Genomic DNA, 17,134 nt, shown 5'->3' with positions numbered 1-17,134 from the left:
TTTCTTGGAGATTTCTGCATGTCTGTATAAGCTGCCAGGAGTGCTTGAATCTCAGTATTTCATGTGACTGCAGGACCTAGGTGCCTCAAGTGGAATAACAAATATTGTGAGCTTTGGGAGAAAACAACACCCAAAGCAGCGGTGGGTTGTGGTACTGTGGACTTTCAAATGAAGGCTGGGGCCATGCTGTGCTTTCCTATGCTTAGTTCAGGTTGAAGTAACATGGCTGGGAAGCCCTGTGGACTTTTTAACCAAATGTTTTTCTCTTAACCTTGTGTGACAGAGCACTAAAGCAGCAACAAATACTGTCTTGTGCTCTCAGAGACCGTGGCTTTAATCTAATCATGGGTTTGTTTGGAAGAAATGAGATGTGGTGCACCGCTTTGGAAGGGTACAGTGTTCTTATCTGCTTGGCATAACTGGAAGAAAATCTGTCAAGTAAAAAGAGTGAGAGCAAGGAGGCTTGAAACATGCCTGCTTTCTATCCAGTGAGGTGTGTGATTGCAGTTAATTTAGCAGAGATGTCATCTGAAGGAGGAGCTCTTGCCTCTGCTTCTGCACCTTCAGTCTCTGCTGGTACGAGGCTGTATCACCAGTTACTGCCCCGTCTGTGTGGAAGGGACTGCCTGGTTCAGAAGGATGCCTGAGGATTACACATTCCTGAAAGCCCTGCAGGAGAGGCTTGTGCTGTTTTCTGGGGATGGCAGGAGAGCTCTGTGAAAATGTGCCTGAGAGCTGTGAACCTGCTGAGATTTGCTGTGGTGCTCCAGCACTGTGTGGGCTTGAGGCTGGCTTGAGCTTGTGTTGTTGGTAAGATCCTGGCACATGTAAACGTGTCTCTGCTCACAGCAGGTGATGGAGGTAGCATGGCTGAGGCAACCTGTGTTTCTGGAGGGATGAGAACAAGGGGAAAGCTCTGAAGACCTATCCTACAGCTTTTTGAAAGAATTAGCCTTTAGCATATGTGCTGGATGAAAGTAAAGCAGTACAGCGAAGGCTTGAAAAAAGCCTAATTATTGTAACTGTGCAATAAAAGGTAACGTATCTATCTGTTTATTGTTTCATACTTCAAGCTCCTCCAATTAATAACAGGCAGGATATCTGCAGACTTTTGGAAGAGTAGCTGTGTGGTGGCAAAAATAAAATTGTGGAATGTCTAAATATGTCATTTAGGCTATGGAAAGCAAACCTTTTGGGAAAATTTCAGCTATGTTTGGATATAGCTAGGTGAGTCAAGCCTCTGGAAAAGGAGACAGCAAACTTGCAGGCTAGCTGTAAACCCTTGGGTGAGCATGGTGGGAGCTGGGCAAAGGTGCAATTGTAGGGAGGCAGATCTAACACATCCTACAGGAACTTGGTGGCCTTTGCTCTTACAGTAGCTGAATTCCTCTACGTTTCGTTCAGCATAATGTTTGCAAGAGTAATGCTTTTATCTGCCTCACTTTCCTCTTCTTCTTTCTGGAAAATTATGAGGAGGAAACCAAGCTCATCTCCAGCTGGGAATTGAAGTGGTAGGTGACCTATAGGTTGACAACATGACAGATACTGAAGTCTTATCTTTAGAAAAGACTTCAACCTCCCTGTAAAGTACTGCTTTATCTCCTGCAAGGACTAATGGGGCTGTATTGTGTCTTGGGAAGGTGAGCTGTGTGCGTGTGCCAGTACCTGAGCTGAAGGTGGGATGAGAAGTGTGCATATTGCTGAGCCTTATTTTCCTCACAGCCCTAGTTTGTGGACTAAATGCCCATTTTTTGTGGGGTGGGACAGGCAGGCCAGCAGAGCCGTGCTGCTCTGGAGTGAATTGCTGCAGGCTGAAGCTCCTGGCCCCTGCCCAGCTCCCAACCTCGGCAGGTGCCGAGCTACTGAGCTTTGCCCAAGAAGAGAGACAAGCGTCATCATTGCTTAGATAAGATAAAGCATGACCAAAACCTTGTTACCCTTGGCAGGTGTGGCTAGATGCTGACTGGAATTTGTGCAGCTCAGAGGAATAGCCAGGCTCTTCAGCTGCAGGGAGGGTGGCAGAGTCTCTTTAAAACATGGAGACTTGATGCTGGAGCCCAACAGGGAAGGTGAGTGCCAGGGTCTGAGGGGTGTGAGTGAAGGAGCAGCCACCCAGGACATCTGCCGTGTGTGTGTCCCTGTGCCTGTGTCCTGTGCAGACTCGGGTGTGGATGTTGCTCCCTGGCAGTTCCCTCAGTTTGGTGCCCTCCGAGCAGGGCTGTGAGGGTGACCTGGTGTCTGGCAGGGCTGAGAAACCTCTTCAGCAGCAGTGTCTCTCTTTTTTGAAGTTCTGAGGTATCTGTTGTCCTGATCTGTGTCCTTCTGTCTGAGATCATGGGAACTAGGAAAAAAATCAGATTTATTGGAGGGAGAAAGGACATGTGGGTGCCCACACAAATGTTTCTTCTGTTGCACTCTTTTCTCCTGTGCTTTGAGAGCTGCCTTCCTCCTTCCATATCCTTTTTGCCTCTTTAAGGAGTTTGCAAGGTGCCTGATCCACCTTTCCTTTCTCCCGGACATGTAGCCAGAGGGATAATCCTCTGCTCCAGTAGAGGGGCTCAAACGTCTTTGATTTAATGGATTTCCTATGGCACAGAGAGCCTTTCGCTTCCTATGCAAATCGGGCTGCTCAAGCCGCTAAATGCAAATGGAGCACTTGTAGCTGTTCCCTCTCCAAGAGTGGTGTGGGCTTTATGCAAAGCTCGGAGATGAGCCCTCAGGAGCTGGGAGAGCAAAGCAGTACAAGGATTTGTGCTGGAGAAAGGGCAGCGTGACTGCAGTTCACCTGTTCCCACACTTGCCAGGTGGGGACACCAGGCAGGATATTTCAAGCTGTTGGCATTGAATAAATGAGTGTTTATAGGAATGGATTAACACCTGCTGGTTATGGGTGTGGGGAGCTGGGTTGGTTACTGCATCCCCTCTCTCCTTACCAAGGCTCTGCTGCATCCCAGTGCAGATCTGCAATTTGGTGACTCAAGCCACTCTGACGCCTTGATCTCTTTCCTCTATTCAAGTTGGGCAAATAATGTTCAGTCTGTAATCATGCTTGAGAGCTCTTGCTATTGCCCTGGATATGGGGAGCTGGAGTGATGCTTGGATTGGCTTAATCCAATTCGATCTGAAAATCCACTGCTCTGAACAATAAATGTTGCGTGTGGGGGATGTTATTCAAGTGTCTTTACTAAATCAAAAACCTTTTAAGCATTGGTAGATGAAGCCTTTTTCTTTTCAATGTCTACCACTAAATACACAGGATGTGCAGTATGGTTGAATTAGCATTACTATGGGAACCATAACTTTTTTGTATTTCCTGACCTTTATCCATGTAACACTAAGGATTGATTAATGTGCCTCCGAAGTGTGGGGTTTTGGGTGTTTTTTGTGTGTGTTTTATAAACTTTTTTGTTGTGGTCAGTACTAAGAGAACCTTTATAAAGAACCCCAGGAGGAGATTAGAGACAGGACAGGGTGCAAGGTGCAGGAAAGCAGTTTGCTCCCTTTTTTTGTGCTGTTCTAGCAACATCCCAACCAAGACCATGGGTCAGTGTCAAGCAAGACTTCTGCAGCAATGGTGAACAAAATGGTGAGTAAACCCTCCTGCTTGGAGGCAGACACCTCACGTGGTATGGATTTGTTTGGTTTTATTGGGTTTTTTGCCACAGCTGCACTGTTAGAGCCTGCCCCAGGGGATTTGGAATCCTGCAATTGAGGCAAAGCTGAGCCTGTGAGGAATGAAAAGGTGATCATGCCCTCTGAGAGTACAGAGACCTCTCTGTGGCTCAGGGGAGCTCTCTGGCCCTGTTAAATCTCTAGTTAAGACAATTGTGAATGTCTGTAGTAGGTTTCATGTCCATTTTTTAGTCTGGGTTTTGAAATAACCATCTTAATAGAGAAGGACCCATCTTTGTCTTCTGCAGGTCTAATTTTCTTGTTGCTGGGAGAATGGAGCTGTTTGGAGCTCTTCTCTTTGCAGACTGGTGATGTCTCTGTTGTTCAGACATCAGCTGGAGTCTTCTCAGTGGAAATTTGGTGAAAGAAGGGATTTTCCTCTCTGTAGAGGGGAGGCTTGCCTGCTTATGAGTTGTATGGCAAAGCTTGTTTTCTGGGCAGAAGAAGCATTTGGGGTAGGAGTGAGAAAAGGCCACAAAACCTTACTAGGTGATGAAGAGCCAGCCTGCCAAGGTCTCAACACTCACTATTTTTTTCTTCCCTTTGTTACCTTTGCTGAGAAGACCTCAGGCTTAGCTAGTAGGACATGACACAGCTGAGAGCATCTTTTGTGCTGCCTGGAGACTCTGGAGCTGCCGCTGAGTGACAAATCCCCATCAGCATCTCCAGCTGTCAGCAGGCAGGGATGGCTTTGCTTCCTTTTGGGGATGCTGTGGGATAGAGTGGTGCTCTGGTCAGTGGCAGGTAGAGAGTGGCATTTCTGACTGCTGTAGTGAGACAGTCCTGGGGTGTGCACCCCACCCCTGGTGTGTGTTTTATGATGCTTTGCAAGCAGGCTCCTTGCCCTGTCATCTTATGCTTTACTTCTCTCTTTTCCTGAGTTCTGTGTGCTTCTCTTTGTGAAACAGGTTGCCAATCTCGTAAAACTGGAGTTAAACTTGAGGCAAGATACACAGGAGTAGTTTCCAGCCCTTGCCTGGTGGAAATTGCTTGGGGGCAAGGCAGCAAACTAAGTACAAGCACAACTAGAGTTTCTCAGGGAAGGTAAGTTCAATGTGAGATGTGGGATCATCTGCTTTCTTACCCCTTTTTCCCCTCTTGCCTAAGGCAGCTCAGAAACAAGCCCTTCTCCCTCGAAGCTGTGCACAAGGCAGGATTACAAGGAATTTACCTTGGCAGCTCAAGGGCAGGTTTTCTTGTGCTGCCTTCTGAACTGAGGACTACTCAGCTGTGTTGGAAAGGGGCTGGGATGCGTAGGGAGCAGTGCAGACCACACCTCCTGGCTTGGACGGGCTCTGATCCTCTATTTACAGTGGCAGTGTTCCTCCCCTGCTAGCTTTTTGCTGTGGAATATACTGCTGCTTCCAGGGAAGGGGAGCAACACTGGCCTGCTGCTCCAGGTATTTGGGGACACCTGCAGAGAGACCAAAAGGGGTGGAGGGGAGGGAAGAACGTCTCTCATTTGGGCAAAGAGTTATTTTAGCAGGAAGTCTGGACGGATTTGTGAGTTGCTGTGTCTCAGCAGAGTTTCTCCCTAGGAATTTACTGTTCCGACTTCCTGCTTTTCCTTTAAAGCAGCAGAGTGGAGCTCACTGACTGCACTGGCATTGTATATCACTGTAAAAACCAGTTGTTATTCTTGTGACAGAGGAAGGAAAATTTATTGATTGGTTTTCAAGAGCTGGGGGTACTTAATTAACGCTTCAGTTTGGATCACTCGAGGTCTTTGCAAATGTCGAATTGAAGAAACTTGCTCTCAGTTCTGATGTAGTTCTGCAAGATGCTTAACTGATCCTTAGTAATTTGGGAAGCTGCTGATTTGGAGTAATAGCCGAGTATTAGAATGTGTCAAGTTGTGATTTTTTTTTTTTTTTTAAGAAATTGATGTCTTGACCTGGTCTGATTAAAAACTAAGTTTTTTTCGCTGCATTCTTTCTGAAGACAACTAGAAATTTTTCTTTAAAAGCATTTGGCAGGAAATTTCCCACTATCTCTCATAAACATAGCTATTCCACTATTCTCCTCCACCCTTTTTTGTAATCCCATGTCATTGTTCCTGCTGTGGGCTTCTGACTCAGTGACAGCTTTTGTCAAAGACAGGAATATCCCCCCAACCCCGCAGTAATTCTACTTTTCCTAGAACAGTTGTACACGCTGAACAAAAGCACCTCTCAAATGGCACCTGTTTCCAACTTTGCTTCAAATGCTGTTGTTTGCTTTGGTTGCACTAAGCTGTGCCTGGTGTGCCAGGAACAGGTGCCCTTAATGTGCCAGTGTTATCCTGCTGTGTGGAGGAGAAGCTCAAGGCTTGTGGCTGCTCAAAACATTCTCTAATTTTCTGTCTCGTAGAAGTCCGAGGCTTTTAGTATTTAGTTGTGACTGTCCCCTCTGAATGAGAAAAGGAGAGGGTATTTCTGATATCTCTACTAGATCCTGGAATTCTTGTACATTCGGACCCATCCTTTGTTTTTTCTGGGGATGGGGAGTGGTGGTATTTGGATTCGTGACCAGCTGTGCTCCCCTTAATGGTCTGACAGCCAAGTGGTGTCTCTACTCAGGGCATGGACTTCACCCTTTTCCAGTGCATGGGTTACACTGGTATTTCAGGAAAAGTGTTTTGCACAGCATAGCCAACACCTCCTGAGCTCACAGGAAGGAGTGAATTTTTACTTTTATACTCACTCTTGGCAGGTAGATCAAGAGGTGAGAGGTAACTATGTCACACATCTGTGCACAGGGCAGTTTTCCTCTCTGGGAGGCAGAGAATGGGTTAACCATCCTCTTGGAAATTGGCTTCACCCACCTACCCCGGCTCTGTTTGTTGTTTTAACAACATTTGCAGAAAGGTCAAACTGTCCCTGCATCCCTCCTGGGCAAAACAAATACAGCATCAGCCAGAGAGATACTTGTACAGGGAGCTTTGGTGCCTAGAAATCCTATCCATACTCATTCCTGCTCGTTAGTGTTTGCAAACCTTTTGTGTTTTTTAAGTGCACCTTGCAGGTTCAGAGCAGCGAGGTAAAGCTTTTCCCATTGATCCCATCACTAGCATGTAGCCTAGAAAATATTATGGGGTTGAGACAGTGGTGTCCAGTTCTCAAAACATTGGAGGAGAACTTCTTGGGATGAGGAAAATATGCTTGAATTTCTTGCATCCCCCCCCAGCAGTTCTATCCAGCCCTCTGGGTAAGGAGGTTTCAGGTGCTGCAGAGAATTTGCTGGCTCAGCTGGAGAAGAAATCACTGTTTACCACATGTATTCAGTAAACAGTGTGAATGTTTTACCAAAAATAAGTTTTTCCTTTGGAAGGGGAAAGGAGAAAAGGATAGGGCAGTCTGATGTTGTGGCTTGATATTTTATCTGTGCCTGTGTATGCTGGGGGAGCAATCTGAGGACAACATAAGGCTATGAATTTTTGTTTGTGTGAGGCTGATTTCAAGACAGAGGATCTTGATCAACAAAGGTGAGGCTCTTGCGTACTTCTCTGAGCTCACAGCTGTGGCTCTCCAGGTGAGATGGCATTGTCACAGGATTTTTAGTCTTTGTACAAAGAGGGCACTGAAGTGGCTGAGGAAAACTTGCAGCTGGCCAGGAGGGACTCGCACTCAGTGAATGACTGTTGGGAAATTTAATGAAGAAGTAGCAAAACAAGATTGGGAATCACCTGGAGAAAGCCAGGAACACTTTTCTTGTTCAGCATCCTAAGGCTGAGTGGTAGAAAGTTCATCCTCCATGAAGCAACACCAGATATTTCTCTCTCTTACAACAGAGGTGAAAACTACTCAAAAGAAGCCTGGAAAGGGTGACTGACTTAAACAGTGACTCTGCTGGGTGAGTGGACATACAGAACAGCAGCCCAGGAGGGATCCTGCTGAGGCCAGACAAAGTGTGAGGCTGCCATGGAGAGATTCAGCTTCTTAGTGGAAAGGAAAATCCTTGTTCTGGTATGACATAGGCAGCTAGAATCTGTGCACTCAAAGGAAGAACCGAGTGGATTTCAGTAGCCATGATGGCCAGGACAGTTGTGAGGAGAAGCCTGGCCTTTGGCTGTTGGAGTACCAAGTCCAGTTCATTAGACGTTTTGCTGGTGAAAATGCAGCAAATACTCTGATCCTTCTGGTCAAAGATTCCAAGTACTCTCTCATCTGCAGATGAGAGGGCGGCCTCTATTCATGCTGAGGAGCAGCCTTGTGTCTCCTACAGCAGCTAATGGCAGATCCCCTCATCTTCCCAGCATAAAAATGAGATGATGCTCTCCTAGAACACTCTTTTTGCTATTTGTGGAAAAGAGAATTTTCACCAAAACAGCTACTTTTTTGTAATGGTCCTTCACAGACAAACTCGGAGCAGAACGAAACAGCCACTTCTGCAGCTCACGAGTGCCTGTGATGTTCTCAGCATCTCATGTCAGTGAGATGACACACTTGAAGGGTTTGTAGAGAATTTCTTCCTTCTGTTGGATGTGCAAATGCCATCACCAGTTTAATCTGAGGCTCCTGAATTATTTTCTTAAAGGAGGCAGTGACTGAGGACAGTTCTTCACCATCTCTGCCATTTGGGAATTGGTTACACAGGCAATTCCACAACCCCCAAATTTTAGCATTTGAAGCTTTGTGTATCCCTTAGAATCTTTTACTCATTTATTAAACAAAAAGCTGTCTCTGCATAATTTTGCCTTTGATGAAATGTGTCTGGCCCTCCACCAGCAGAGCACTGAGATGTGCCTGCTTTCAACCTGAATTTTTGTCTGCAGGACACCAAGTGTGGTTGCATTCCTGAAGACTGGGGAAGAGCCTCTTGTACCCGGTGTCTCTGCTGCTTGCAGGGTGTGAAAGGAACCTTTCTCCTGATGTGTCCCTGCTGAGCTGCAGCAGCTGAGCTCCTTTTTAGCTTGCTGACACCTTATCTGTTCAGTAAAAGGATTCAGCAGAAGGGCGCTGAATCCTGGCTGTAGTCTCTGGTACAACCTGCCCTGCATGCAAGTGCTACCTTCTCTAAAGGGGCAGGTAAGGCAGGAGGGAGTTCCCACTCATGTTCCATTAAATGAGCTGAGGATCTGCCCTGAATTTATGTCATTTCTTGAAGAGCTTTAAATGCCAGATTAGGTTTGGATCTTGTGTTCCTTATGGGGCATTCCTACCTGCCTCAACAACCTCTGGAAAGGAGTAGAAGAAAGTAGGGATCTCCTTAGCTGGGCTCTCAATGCTCAGTTTTTACTTTGAATCAAAAATGTGATGTCAAGGGCAAAGTCCTCTGTCTTCTATCCTCTTTTCCCCACATCTGGGCTGGCAAATAAAGTTTCTTTGCCTCCTGCCTACCTACCTGGTCTGTAGATATTCCCTGAAGAGCACATATTCTGTTGTCAACGTATTTGGTGTTAGGCATGGTCTCATTTCTGATTGCTGAACTCCAAGCAGCATCTACCTCCAACTTCACAGCACTGTTAGTGGGGTTCAGTTGATGCTGCAGTATATAAGATGAATCCTTATGTGATGTAATACTCTGTTCTGTCTCCTTAAAGAGAAGTTTCAGGAAACCTGTTCCTTTATAAACTAAAGGAATTCATGAAAATGACTTGTTTCTAAGCTAGCTGTTGTAATTTGTCATGTCTTATTGCAGGCATGTTCTTTATTTTCTGAGAAATCAGCTGTATGCTAGTTATGCTGACAGGTCCAAGACCATTAGCTGTTTATGGAAAAAATGTGGTTTGGATTTTGCTTTTAATTGCTGAGAATTAACTCTTGGCCCAAATGTTATTAGAGGAAAAACTGATGCTTTCTCTCTCCATTCCCAAAGCAAAACAACCTAACAAAGCCAAAAGCCCAATTAGTAGGAGAGGTTCCAGTGCAAATTCTCCCTCACTGTTTGCTGTGCCAATGCTGTGCCAGCGTGAGAGAGCTGCAAAATGCCACTAGCTGGCAGTGCCAAAGCTGGGGAGCAGCACGAGAGTGTGATGGAGGATTTGTGGCGATTTCTGGGGTGAAGGATGTTTTTTTGGGACTCTGTAGGTACCTATCTGTGTTGCAGACTTCTTATGTTGATAGTTGTTGGCACAGTCGGTGGTTTCTGTTGTGCTGTTGAATCGGGAAGCATGAGTGAGTGCAGATTTAACAAGTTTATTTGTTCACCTCTTGAAATGGAAAAAGAGAACCATTACCACTCTCAGGTTGCTTGGTAATAAGAGCATAGAGTCTGAATCAAACTTTTCCCATGGCAAGATTTTTTTTTTTTTTTTTAAGCAAAGATCAAGAAGTTTATAATGGTAAATTCCTCTTCGATGAGTTTTGGTGAGGGAAATAGTGAATTGCAGCAGAGCCTCTTTTTAAGTTGCTCTTCAGAATGATGAAGGCTCTTGAACCTGTCAGTGTTTCTGGGATATACCTCGGTATCCTACTGGCATATCCCACGATGAAGTCATCCAAGATACAGCAGCACGGGTTAGCTCAGGGCTATCAGGCTGGGCTAATCCCCTGCTGAATAAACAACACAAAGGTTCCTGGATTTGTTCCTGTTTCCTTAAAGGCATACAGTCAAGTGCAGGCAATTAAAAGAGAGAGAGTGAAGTGTAGCTCTAGATACGAACACCTGATTTCAGGCTTTCTGCCCAGGGTGTGTATAGGTTTCTTTGGTTTTTTTAAAAGAAAAAAACTTTCACAAAACAATTGATGTTTTTCTCATTTTTAGTGTATTTCTTTTCCTGCCGTTCCCTTTGGGAAAGGAGAACTCAACAACCACGCAAGCAAATTCCAAACAATGGAAACAAATTTCCTAGAGAAGGGAAAGAGCAAAATTAATTTTGAACAAAGTCCATTAAAGAAATAATTACTTTCTTTTTGCCCTTCTCTCAGCCTTTTCAGGCTGAGCCTTGGCCTTTTAAAATAATTCTTGTTGAGTACCCAGTTCCTTTGAGCAGCTTCTGGAAATTAGCATCTGTGGAAGGCAGTTTGTCACAGGAGTCAGTGTCTTTCCCTGGTAAGATCTCTGCCTTCACCTGGTCAGTTTTGTATGGCTGTGATTTTTGTCAATGCATATGTACTTTTTGCCTGTAACTAGGATAATAATTGTAAATACCTATATTTGATCACTGAATTTCCCAGTACTATAAAATCTGGAATGTGTAGATGTGACTGTGACCTACAACGAACATTTTCTTATAGCAATTGCTGGCTTTCAAAACCTCAGGAGCAGAAGGGAGGTAGAACAAACAGAGCAAGTGACGTATGTTTGATATAAAATGGTTCAAGACCTGTGAAGTTTTTATTGCTCTTTTGTTGTAAAACTTAGCTGTTGCTCACTGCTCCTGAGTGATGCTTCCATTCCATGCCCAAGCAACAAATGCTTTGTACCTTCTGCACCTTGGCCTGCTTTAGTTGTGCATTTGTAATGTGCTGGAGCAACAGCCTTCTGCTGCAGTGATCCCTTGCCCAGCCCTTCATCTCCTCTTTGTGTCATATCTTCTCAAGTGTGGCATCAAACCTGGCCTTGTCCATCGTATGCACCAGCAAGGCTGTGATCACTGTGTGCCTAAACACCTGGTGAATTCCTTCCTTTGAAGTTGTAAGACTTATTTTTCTGCATCAGGAGTAGAAAGGAAAGGGTGTGTGTTCTTCTGATTTGTTTAAATAAATGGCTTAAATATTTAGCTTTAGTATGGGGGTGGTTTTGTTGTTTCTAATAATATTGTCTTAGGCAGAGATAAAGGAGGAGGATTTCTTCTGGGAAACCTTCCAGCAAGTATCTGAGCACTGCAGCTTGTGGTACACCTATAAAGATTCTTCTTTAATATTCTCTTCTGCCACTCTGTCACCAAAAATTCAATGGTACAGGAAAGCTTTCCCTTAAAGGTTCCCTCTACAGGACCTCAACGCTGGCCTTGTTCTGTAATCCTGGGTAAGCCACTCAGCCAGTTGTACTTAGATTTTCCTCCTGCATTAGCTGTTGATTCATTGCTTTGCACTGGGTAGGACTGCTGGGAATGCATCGTTTCCAGTGCATGCACAATGCCCTGCAGTGGCTAGGGTCATCTAAGGACCAGCTGTGGAAATTTGGCTATGCTCCTCACTTTCCTTCCCTCCTTGTCATTGGGCTGTGGAAAAAATGAAGAAAAACCAACACCCCAAATTTGTCATGTGCACATGGTGGTCAGGGTCACCTAGATAAGGGCTTGGCTGTTGATAGCATTTTATCCACGACTTTCCTGTACCTCTTTAACACTGCTTACAGCTACAAGAGGAGAAGCTTTCTGAGGGAATAAATTGGAAATGATGACCCTGTAGTGCTACCTTGAAAGTAGTACCTCCCTTTTCTAGGAAAAGCAACTTGTGTCTGTTCTTTCTGCTTGTTGAAATTTGAAGTTTCTGTGTTCAAGTTTTTCAGTCTTCAGCTTCGAGGCTTTGAAACTGTTTGGATGCTTGAGTTTCACATGTAATTATCAGTCTCTAGATGTTGAGTCTTAAAGTCCCAGCTGTCACAAGCATCAGGAACCAAACTGGAGGAGCTGTCAGTCTATAGGCATAGGCAGGTGGCGTGACTTACCCATGGCCATATGGCCAGCTGAGTCAGGATTAAGCCAAGTCTTATGATTTTCCTAAACAATGCCAAGCCTTTGGGAGCTAGCTGACTTTCTGCCACAGCTTTGCAGAGGTCAAACCTCAGCTTATGCCTTGGGTAGTTAAAATAGTCATGTAAGACTGGTGTGAGTTTCCTCAGTGTAGAAATCCAGGAGCTGGTGCTAGCTGTCTTTATGGCAGACAATTTCCTGTTCTGTGCTGTGTCTGAGAAAACCTATGTTTGCTTTCCAGATTCTGGGAAAGTTGTCTTGCAGGAGCAGGTGAATTTTTGCTTGCTAAGCCCCAGCACATACTATAGCAGGAGTTACCTGGTTTAATCCATAGCTCTGTATCAGGTTTTTCAGGTGTTGGACACTGCCCAAGCCTGGACTGTGCAGTATCAGAGCTGACCTTGAGCATAGGCAGCCAAACCTGCCTATGGGGTGGGGGAAGATAGGGCTGAAGAAAAACATTACACACCAGGGTGATTTGAGCATGTTGCATTGGAGTCCTCTAGATCCCTGGAACTTCCATCCTCCCATTAGATCTCCCAGGCCCTGGGAAAGGAGTTTTTTGTCTTCAGCACATTTCCCAGAAGTGAAGGTGGCTGAGAATTTGTTTGAACTGAAGGTGGGACTCCACCTCTTGTGGAGTTGATGCTGGTCAAACCATCTACCCCGAAAATAGTCCCACAAAGCTTTGTCAGCACCCACTGGCTGCAGCAGGCACCCCGTTTCTATCAGCATGTTCATGGGAACAGTGAATGTTTTCACACAGTTTCAAAGGGAGGCTGGACAAGTGTCATGGAAGATAAGGAAGGAACCACGTGGCTCAGGAATTGCCTCGGGCTGACAGTGGCTATTAGTTGGCAGATGTCTTCAGGGAAGTCTTCTCTTTGCTTGCCCTGCTGTAACTCTTCCTTCACCAGCCATTCACAGCCACTGTTGAGGGCAGGGTGCTGGGCTAAACAAACTCTGCTGTGGCCCACTGCACACCTTTTTATGATGGAAATCAACAGCTTAAGATGCAGAGATTGTCCTGACTTCACGTTAGGTGTGGAAATTGATTCTTACCTTTTCCTGACAGATGGGACCTGGAAAAACTAATGCTGGGAAGGTTTGGTTACAGCCACTGGTTTTGTTCCTGGAGGTGGCTTGACTTCATCTCTCTGGTAGAGCCTGGCAGGTTTGCCTGACCAAAAGCATTAGCTGCCTCTACACATCTTCTCTGCCTTTGCCCTTGTGTTAGGAAAGCATGGTTCTTCCCAAGCTGATCTTCCTGCACTTAAGCCAGCTCTGTTTGCCTCACTTCTGGGTACCAGTCCACAGTTCTGGCACTCCAAAGACCTCAGCCTCTTTCAAAGTGGTCCTTCTGTGGCGTTGTGCATCGTGCTGATGAAGATGCTGCCCCTGACCTCTGCACTGATGTTGTGTAACTAGGGAAGGTATGGCAGCACTTGTTAGACTGAGATCTACTTTGTGCCTCACTTGCACCATGCAGTGCCTTACAAACAGGGACAGACAGGAAGAATTTCTCAGTCACAGGCTTCTGGAAGAGAAGTCCATTAAAGTTGCAATGTATTTTGCTTCCTGGGGCTCTCTCTTATTTGCTGCTTTGTTCCTCTGCAAGTGCTGTCTCACCATTGAAAAAGCCACATCTGGCTTGAAGCCACTTGAAGCAGCTTGGACAAGAGACTTCCTGCTCTGAACATTGAATTAATGGGCTTGGTCTTTTACACGAGTGAAATCCTTTCAGACTTTTGTCCATGTCAGGCTCCCAGCTCTTCTAATTAAGAGGCTTTTAACTCAGCCAGTGGTTTGGAGCTACAGTGCAGCTGGGCTTTTGATAAAATGAGGAAATGCTAGAGGTAGGGACGTAATGGGTTGGATTTCAGCTTCAAAAAAATGTCTCTGAGAGAGAACAGAACATCCTTCTTGCACCACCTTTTGTTTGCTGCAGCAAGGCTGGGGAGACGTCAGCTGTGTGGGCTGCTCTAGAACGGATGAAGCTGATAAGAAGAAAGTAAAGTCATCTTTACTTCTGGGGTCCTCAGTGTCTCTTAGGCAGCTAGAGGGATGTTTTCAGAAGCACTGCTTACTTGTGCCTTTTCTTATTCTGGTTATTTTCTACAATCCTGTCACGGCTCTTGCTTTGAAATGCCTTTTGCTTTCCACCCCTGCTGCTGTCTGGAACAGGGTGCTGCTTGTGCTGAGGCTGTATCTTTGTAAAAGGAATGGCTCTGGAAAAAATCCTCAGGAAGGTGGCCTGTAGAAGCCAATAATTATTGTTCACCAGTGTGGCTGTTATTCCTCTCCATAATCACTTGTAAAATCTAGAAGTATAAAATATTTGGGTCCTTTTTGTTTTTCTTTCAAGGCCAGCTTTACCACTTTTACTTGAATATGAAAAATAAGGTGGTGTTCTTTCTGACTTCTTTACTACTTAGAGACAATTATCAGAAGCAAGCTGACTGTCCAGCTAATGCATAGAATCTAACTTTTAGTCTCCAAATTTTTCTGTGTTGGCTCCATAACACAAAAAAATGCCTGGTAGGAGGGTTTGTTTGAGAAAGTATAAAAAATAAGGAGATAGACCACGTTTTTCTCTCTTGCTCTTTCTCCCTTTCTTTCCTCTGCTCTATTCCACAAAGCTTCAGTCCAACTCTGTGTCTATTGCTTGCCAGGGATGTTTACTTGACTAGAAACATATAATAGTACCCATTTATAGGTAGTCTTCTGCAGAGTTTAGTGTCACTCGAGCAGATATTTATTTGAAACAGAGGTGCCCTGGAAGAACACCGATTTGAAAGGGGGAATGAAGCGTTCTACTTGTTCTGTGAAGCAGAACCACAAGTCAAAGAGCGTGGAGCATAATTGCCTTCTCCTTTTGTGTCAGCTTCATATCGTTCTCACATGTGACATTCTTCCATCGTGCTCTTTATCCTCCCATTGTACCAAGAGTGCAAACAGAATTAGTTTGTTATCATGGCATCTGTACGTGGCTTTCAATTTCTTGGAGGTTAAAAAAACCCAAGCAACCCAACCCTCAAGCCCTCTTTGTCCAGTGCTGTTTAAATCTGCTCTCAGCCTGCTTGCACAGCTCACTTCTGCCCTGCAATGCAGAAAGCAGGTCTGCAGACAGAGAAATCTAAAGCAATCAGTGCATCAAGGCTTCAAAAATGTGGTGGCATTGCTGAAGAGGAGCTGTCTGGAGAAGGTGTCTGATTCTATGAGGTCAGTAAGTCAGAAGGTGGCTTGGTGTAGGGATGCATTGGAGGCATTTTTACAGTCACAGTGCTAAGCTGAAATGGGTGCTCCCATTCCTTTTTGCTTTAGGTACTTGTAAGTGATGGGAAATATTTTCTTTGGCCTCTGAAATGTCTCCATAGTTTTGTGGTTTCCTTCCTTTGAAGGTGAATGTTTCAGATTAAAATTCTGTTTGGCAGCTCATGAGTTCTCAAAACAGAGGCTTGAAGGCAAGGGGTCAGGAGTGCCCAGCTTATTAAATTTTTCCCAGTGTAGGAATTGTCTGACCTTTTTTTGTACTGTAACAACATTAAAAAAAAAATATGGGGCTACTATTTGGAAAGCATTAACAAGAAAATGTCAGAGGTGGAAGGCCAGACAGAGGACGTGGCTGGGAATGACATTTCTTCTTCTCTTTCTTCTGTCACTTGCGCAGATCATCCTCCTATCTGCTCTCATCCTGCTCTGGCTTTTTGCAGTTTTCATGCAGGTTTGGTGCTCAAAGGCGTGGTGCAGAAAAGCAACAAGAGAAGGAAAAGTACATGTTATTCCCAGAGGAACCAAGACCAGAGAGGAGCAGCTTGCAGCCTTTGAGCCCTGTCTTAGCTGATGTGGGACTATCACTGTGCTCCTGTGCAGATTTCCCTGTGTGCTTTAATATTCCCTTCCCACTCTCTTGTCTCTGCTGAAACCTTCCCTTGGCACCTGGCTTTCACCAGCAAAGAGCTGGGACTGCACTGTGGGTCTGAGGAAGAGGAGAGATGGCAGCAGAGCCTCCCTGCTGGGCACAGGGTGGAGGTTACAGATATGTGGATGGCTTAGCTACACCCACCTTGTGTACAGGGTTTACCTACACGTGGTGTGTCTCTGACACAAACTCCCTTTCCCCTCTCTGCTTAGTTCATAGAAACATGGAATATTTTGGGCTGGAGCAGACTTCGAAGGTTATTTTATCCAGATACAGATGCTGAATGTTGTTCTTTGAACCACAGAGGCATTTAACTATATCAAGTGTGGGTTGGAAGTGGAGGGTCATGTTTCACTGGGTTTTCTCTATTTCCTGCCCTACAGCTCTTCTGTTTGGCCCTGCCCTGGGGAAAAAGACTTTGAGAAGATGGAGAACCAGAGTGGAGTGCTCTTGGGATACGTTTGCTGGGAAGGAAAAGAGGAAGGGGGTGAGGAGGATGGGGTGGCTCCTTGTGTGTCTCCTCCCAGCCAAATGAGCAGACTGGAAGATGTGCAAGTGGAGATGCTTGAGAAGGCAAGGGAGCTCTTCCAGCTCTGTGACAAGGATGAGAAGGGTTTTATCACCAAGGTGGACATGCAGGTGAGGCAAAAGAATTATTCCTCTGTCCTGGGAAGATCTGTAAAGTCATGAGTGGCAAAACAGGGAACAATGTGACATGCCTTCAGTCTTGGTGAGTGTGTGTGTGGCCTCTGTCTTACTCAGATTTCTAAGAACCAAACTCTGGCACAGACAGCTGCTAGGAAATAAAACTCCCAGGAGGGCCTCGAACCTCCAGGGAATTCCTGAGACAAGTGGGACTACAATTCAAAAATTTTAAGGAATGCATAAAATAAAAAAAGTCATGACTGTTCTTAGAAACATCAAGCATGCAGTGGATGGGAAATCTGGAGGGGAAAAAAATATTTGTTCTAATTAAAATA

The 17,134-nt window shown here is 45.2% G+C and overlaps 1 protein-coding gene across 5 annotated transcripts in view; it reads left to right on the top strand.

Moving 5' to 3' along the window:
• The first annotated feature begins 1,995 nt into the window (after nt 1–1,995).
• Nucleotides 1,996–17,134, top strand: part of CRACR2B (calcium release activated channel regulator 2B) — a 41,334-nt gene continuing 26,195 nt past the window's right edge. Inside the window, exons 1-4 of one of the 5 annotated variants that reach the window (XR_015804382.1) lie at nt 1,996–2,069; nt 3,521–3,586; nt 4,581–4,716; nt 16,538–16,793. Coding sequence is in view for 4 of the 5 variants with exons in the window: in XM_088166715.1 (XP_088022841.1) it covers nt 2,048–2,069; nt 3,521–3,586; nt 4,581–4,716; nt 16,538–16,793 (480 nt within the window). In the remaining variant the exon portion in view is untranslated. Of the gene's footprint in view, nt 2,070–3,520; nt 3,587–4,580; nt 4,717–4,945; nt 5,073–16,537; nt 16,794–17,134 lie in introns of those variants that run through there. The other 4 variants (XM_088166715.1, XM_088166714.1, XM_088166716.1 and 1 more) reach the window with 4 other exon arrangements.

The sequence above is a fragment of the Sturnus vulgaris genome, chromosome 6 (genome assembly GCF_052056855.1).
Source record: "Sturnus vulgaris isolate bStuVul1 chromosome 6, bStuVul1.hap1, whole genome shotgun sequence".
Classification (NCBI taxonomy): domain Eukaryota; kingdom Metazoa; phylum Chordata; class Aves; order Passeriformes; family Sturnidae; genus Sturnus; species Sturnus vulgaris.
This window is presented reverse-complemented; position numbering and strand designations above follow the sequence as displayed.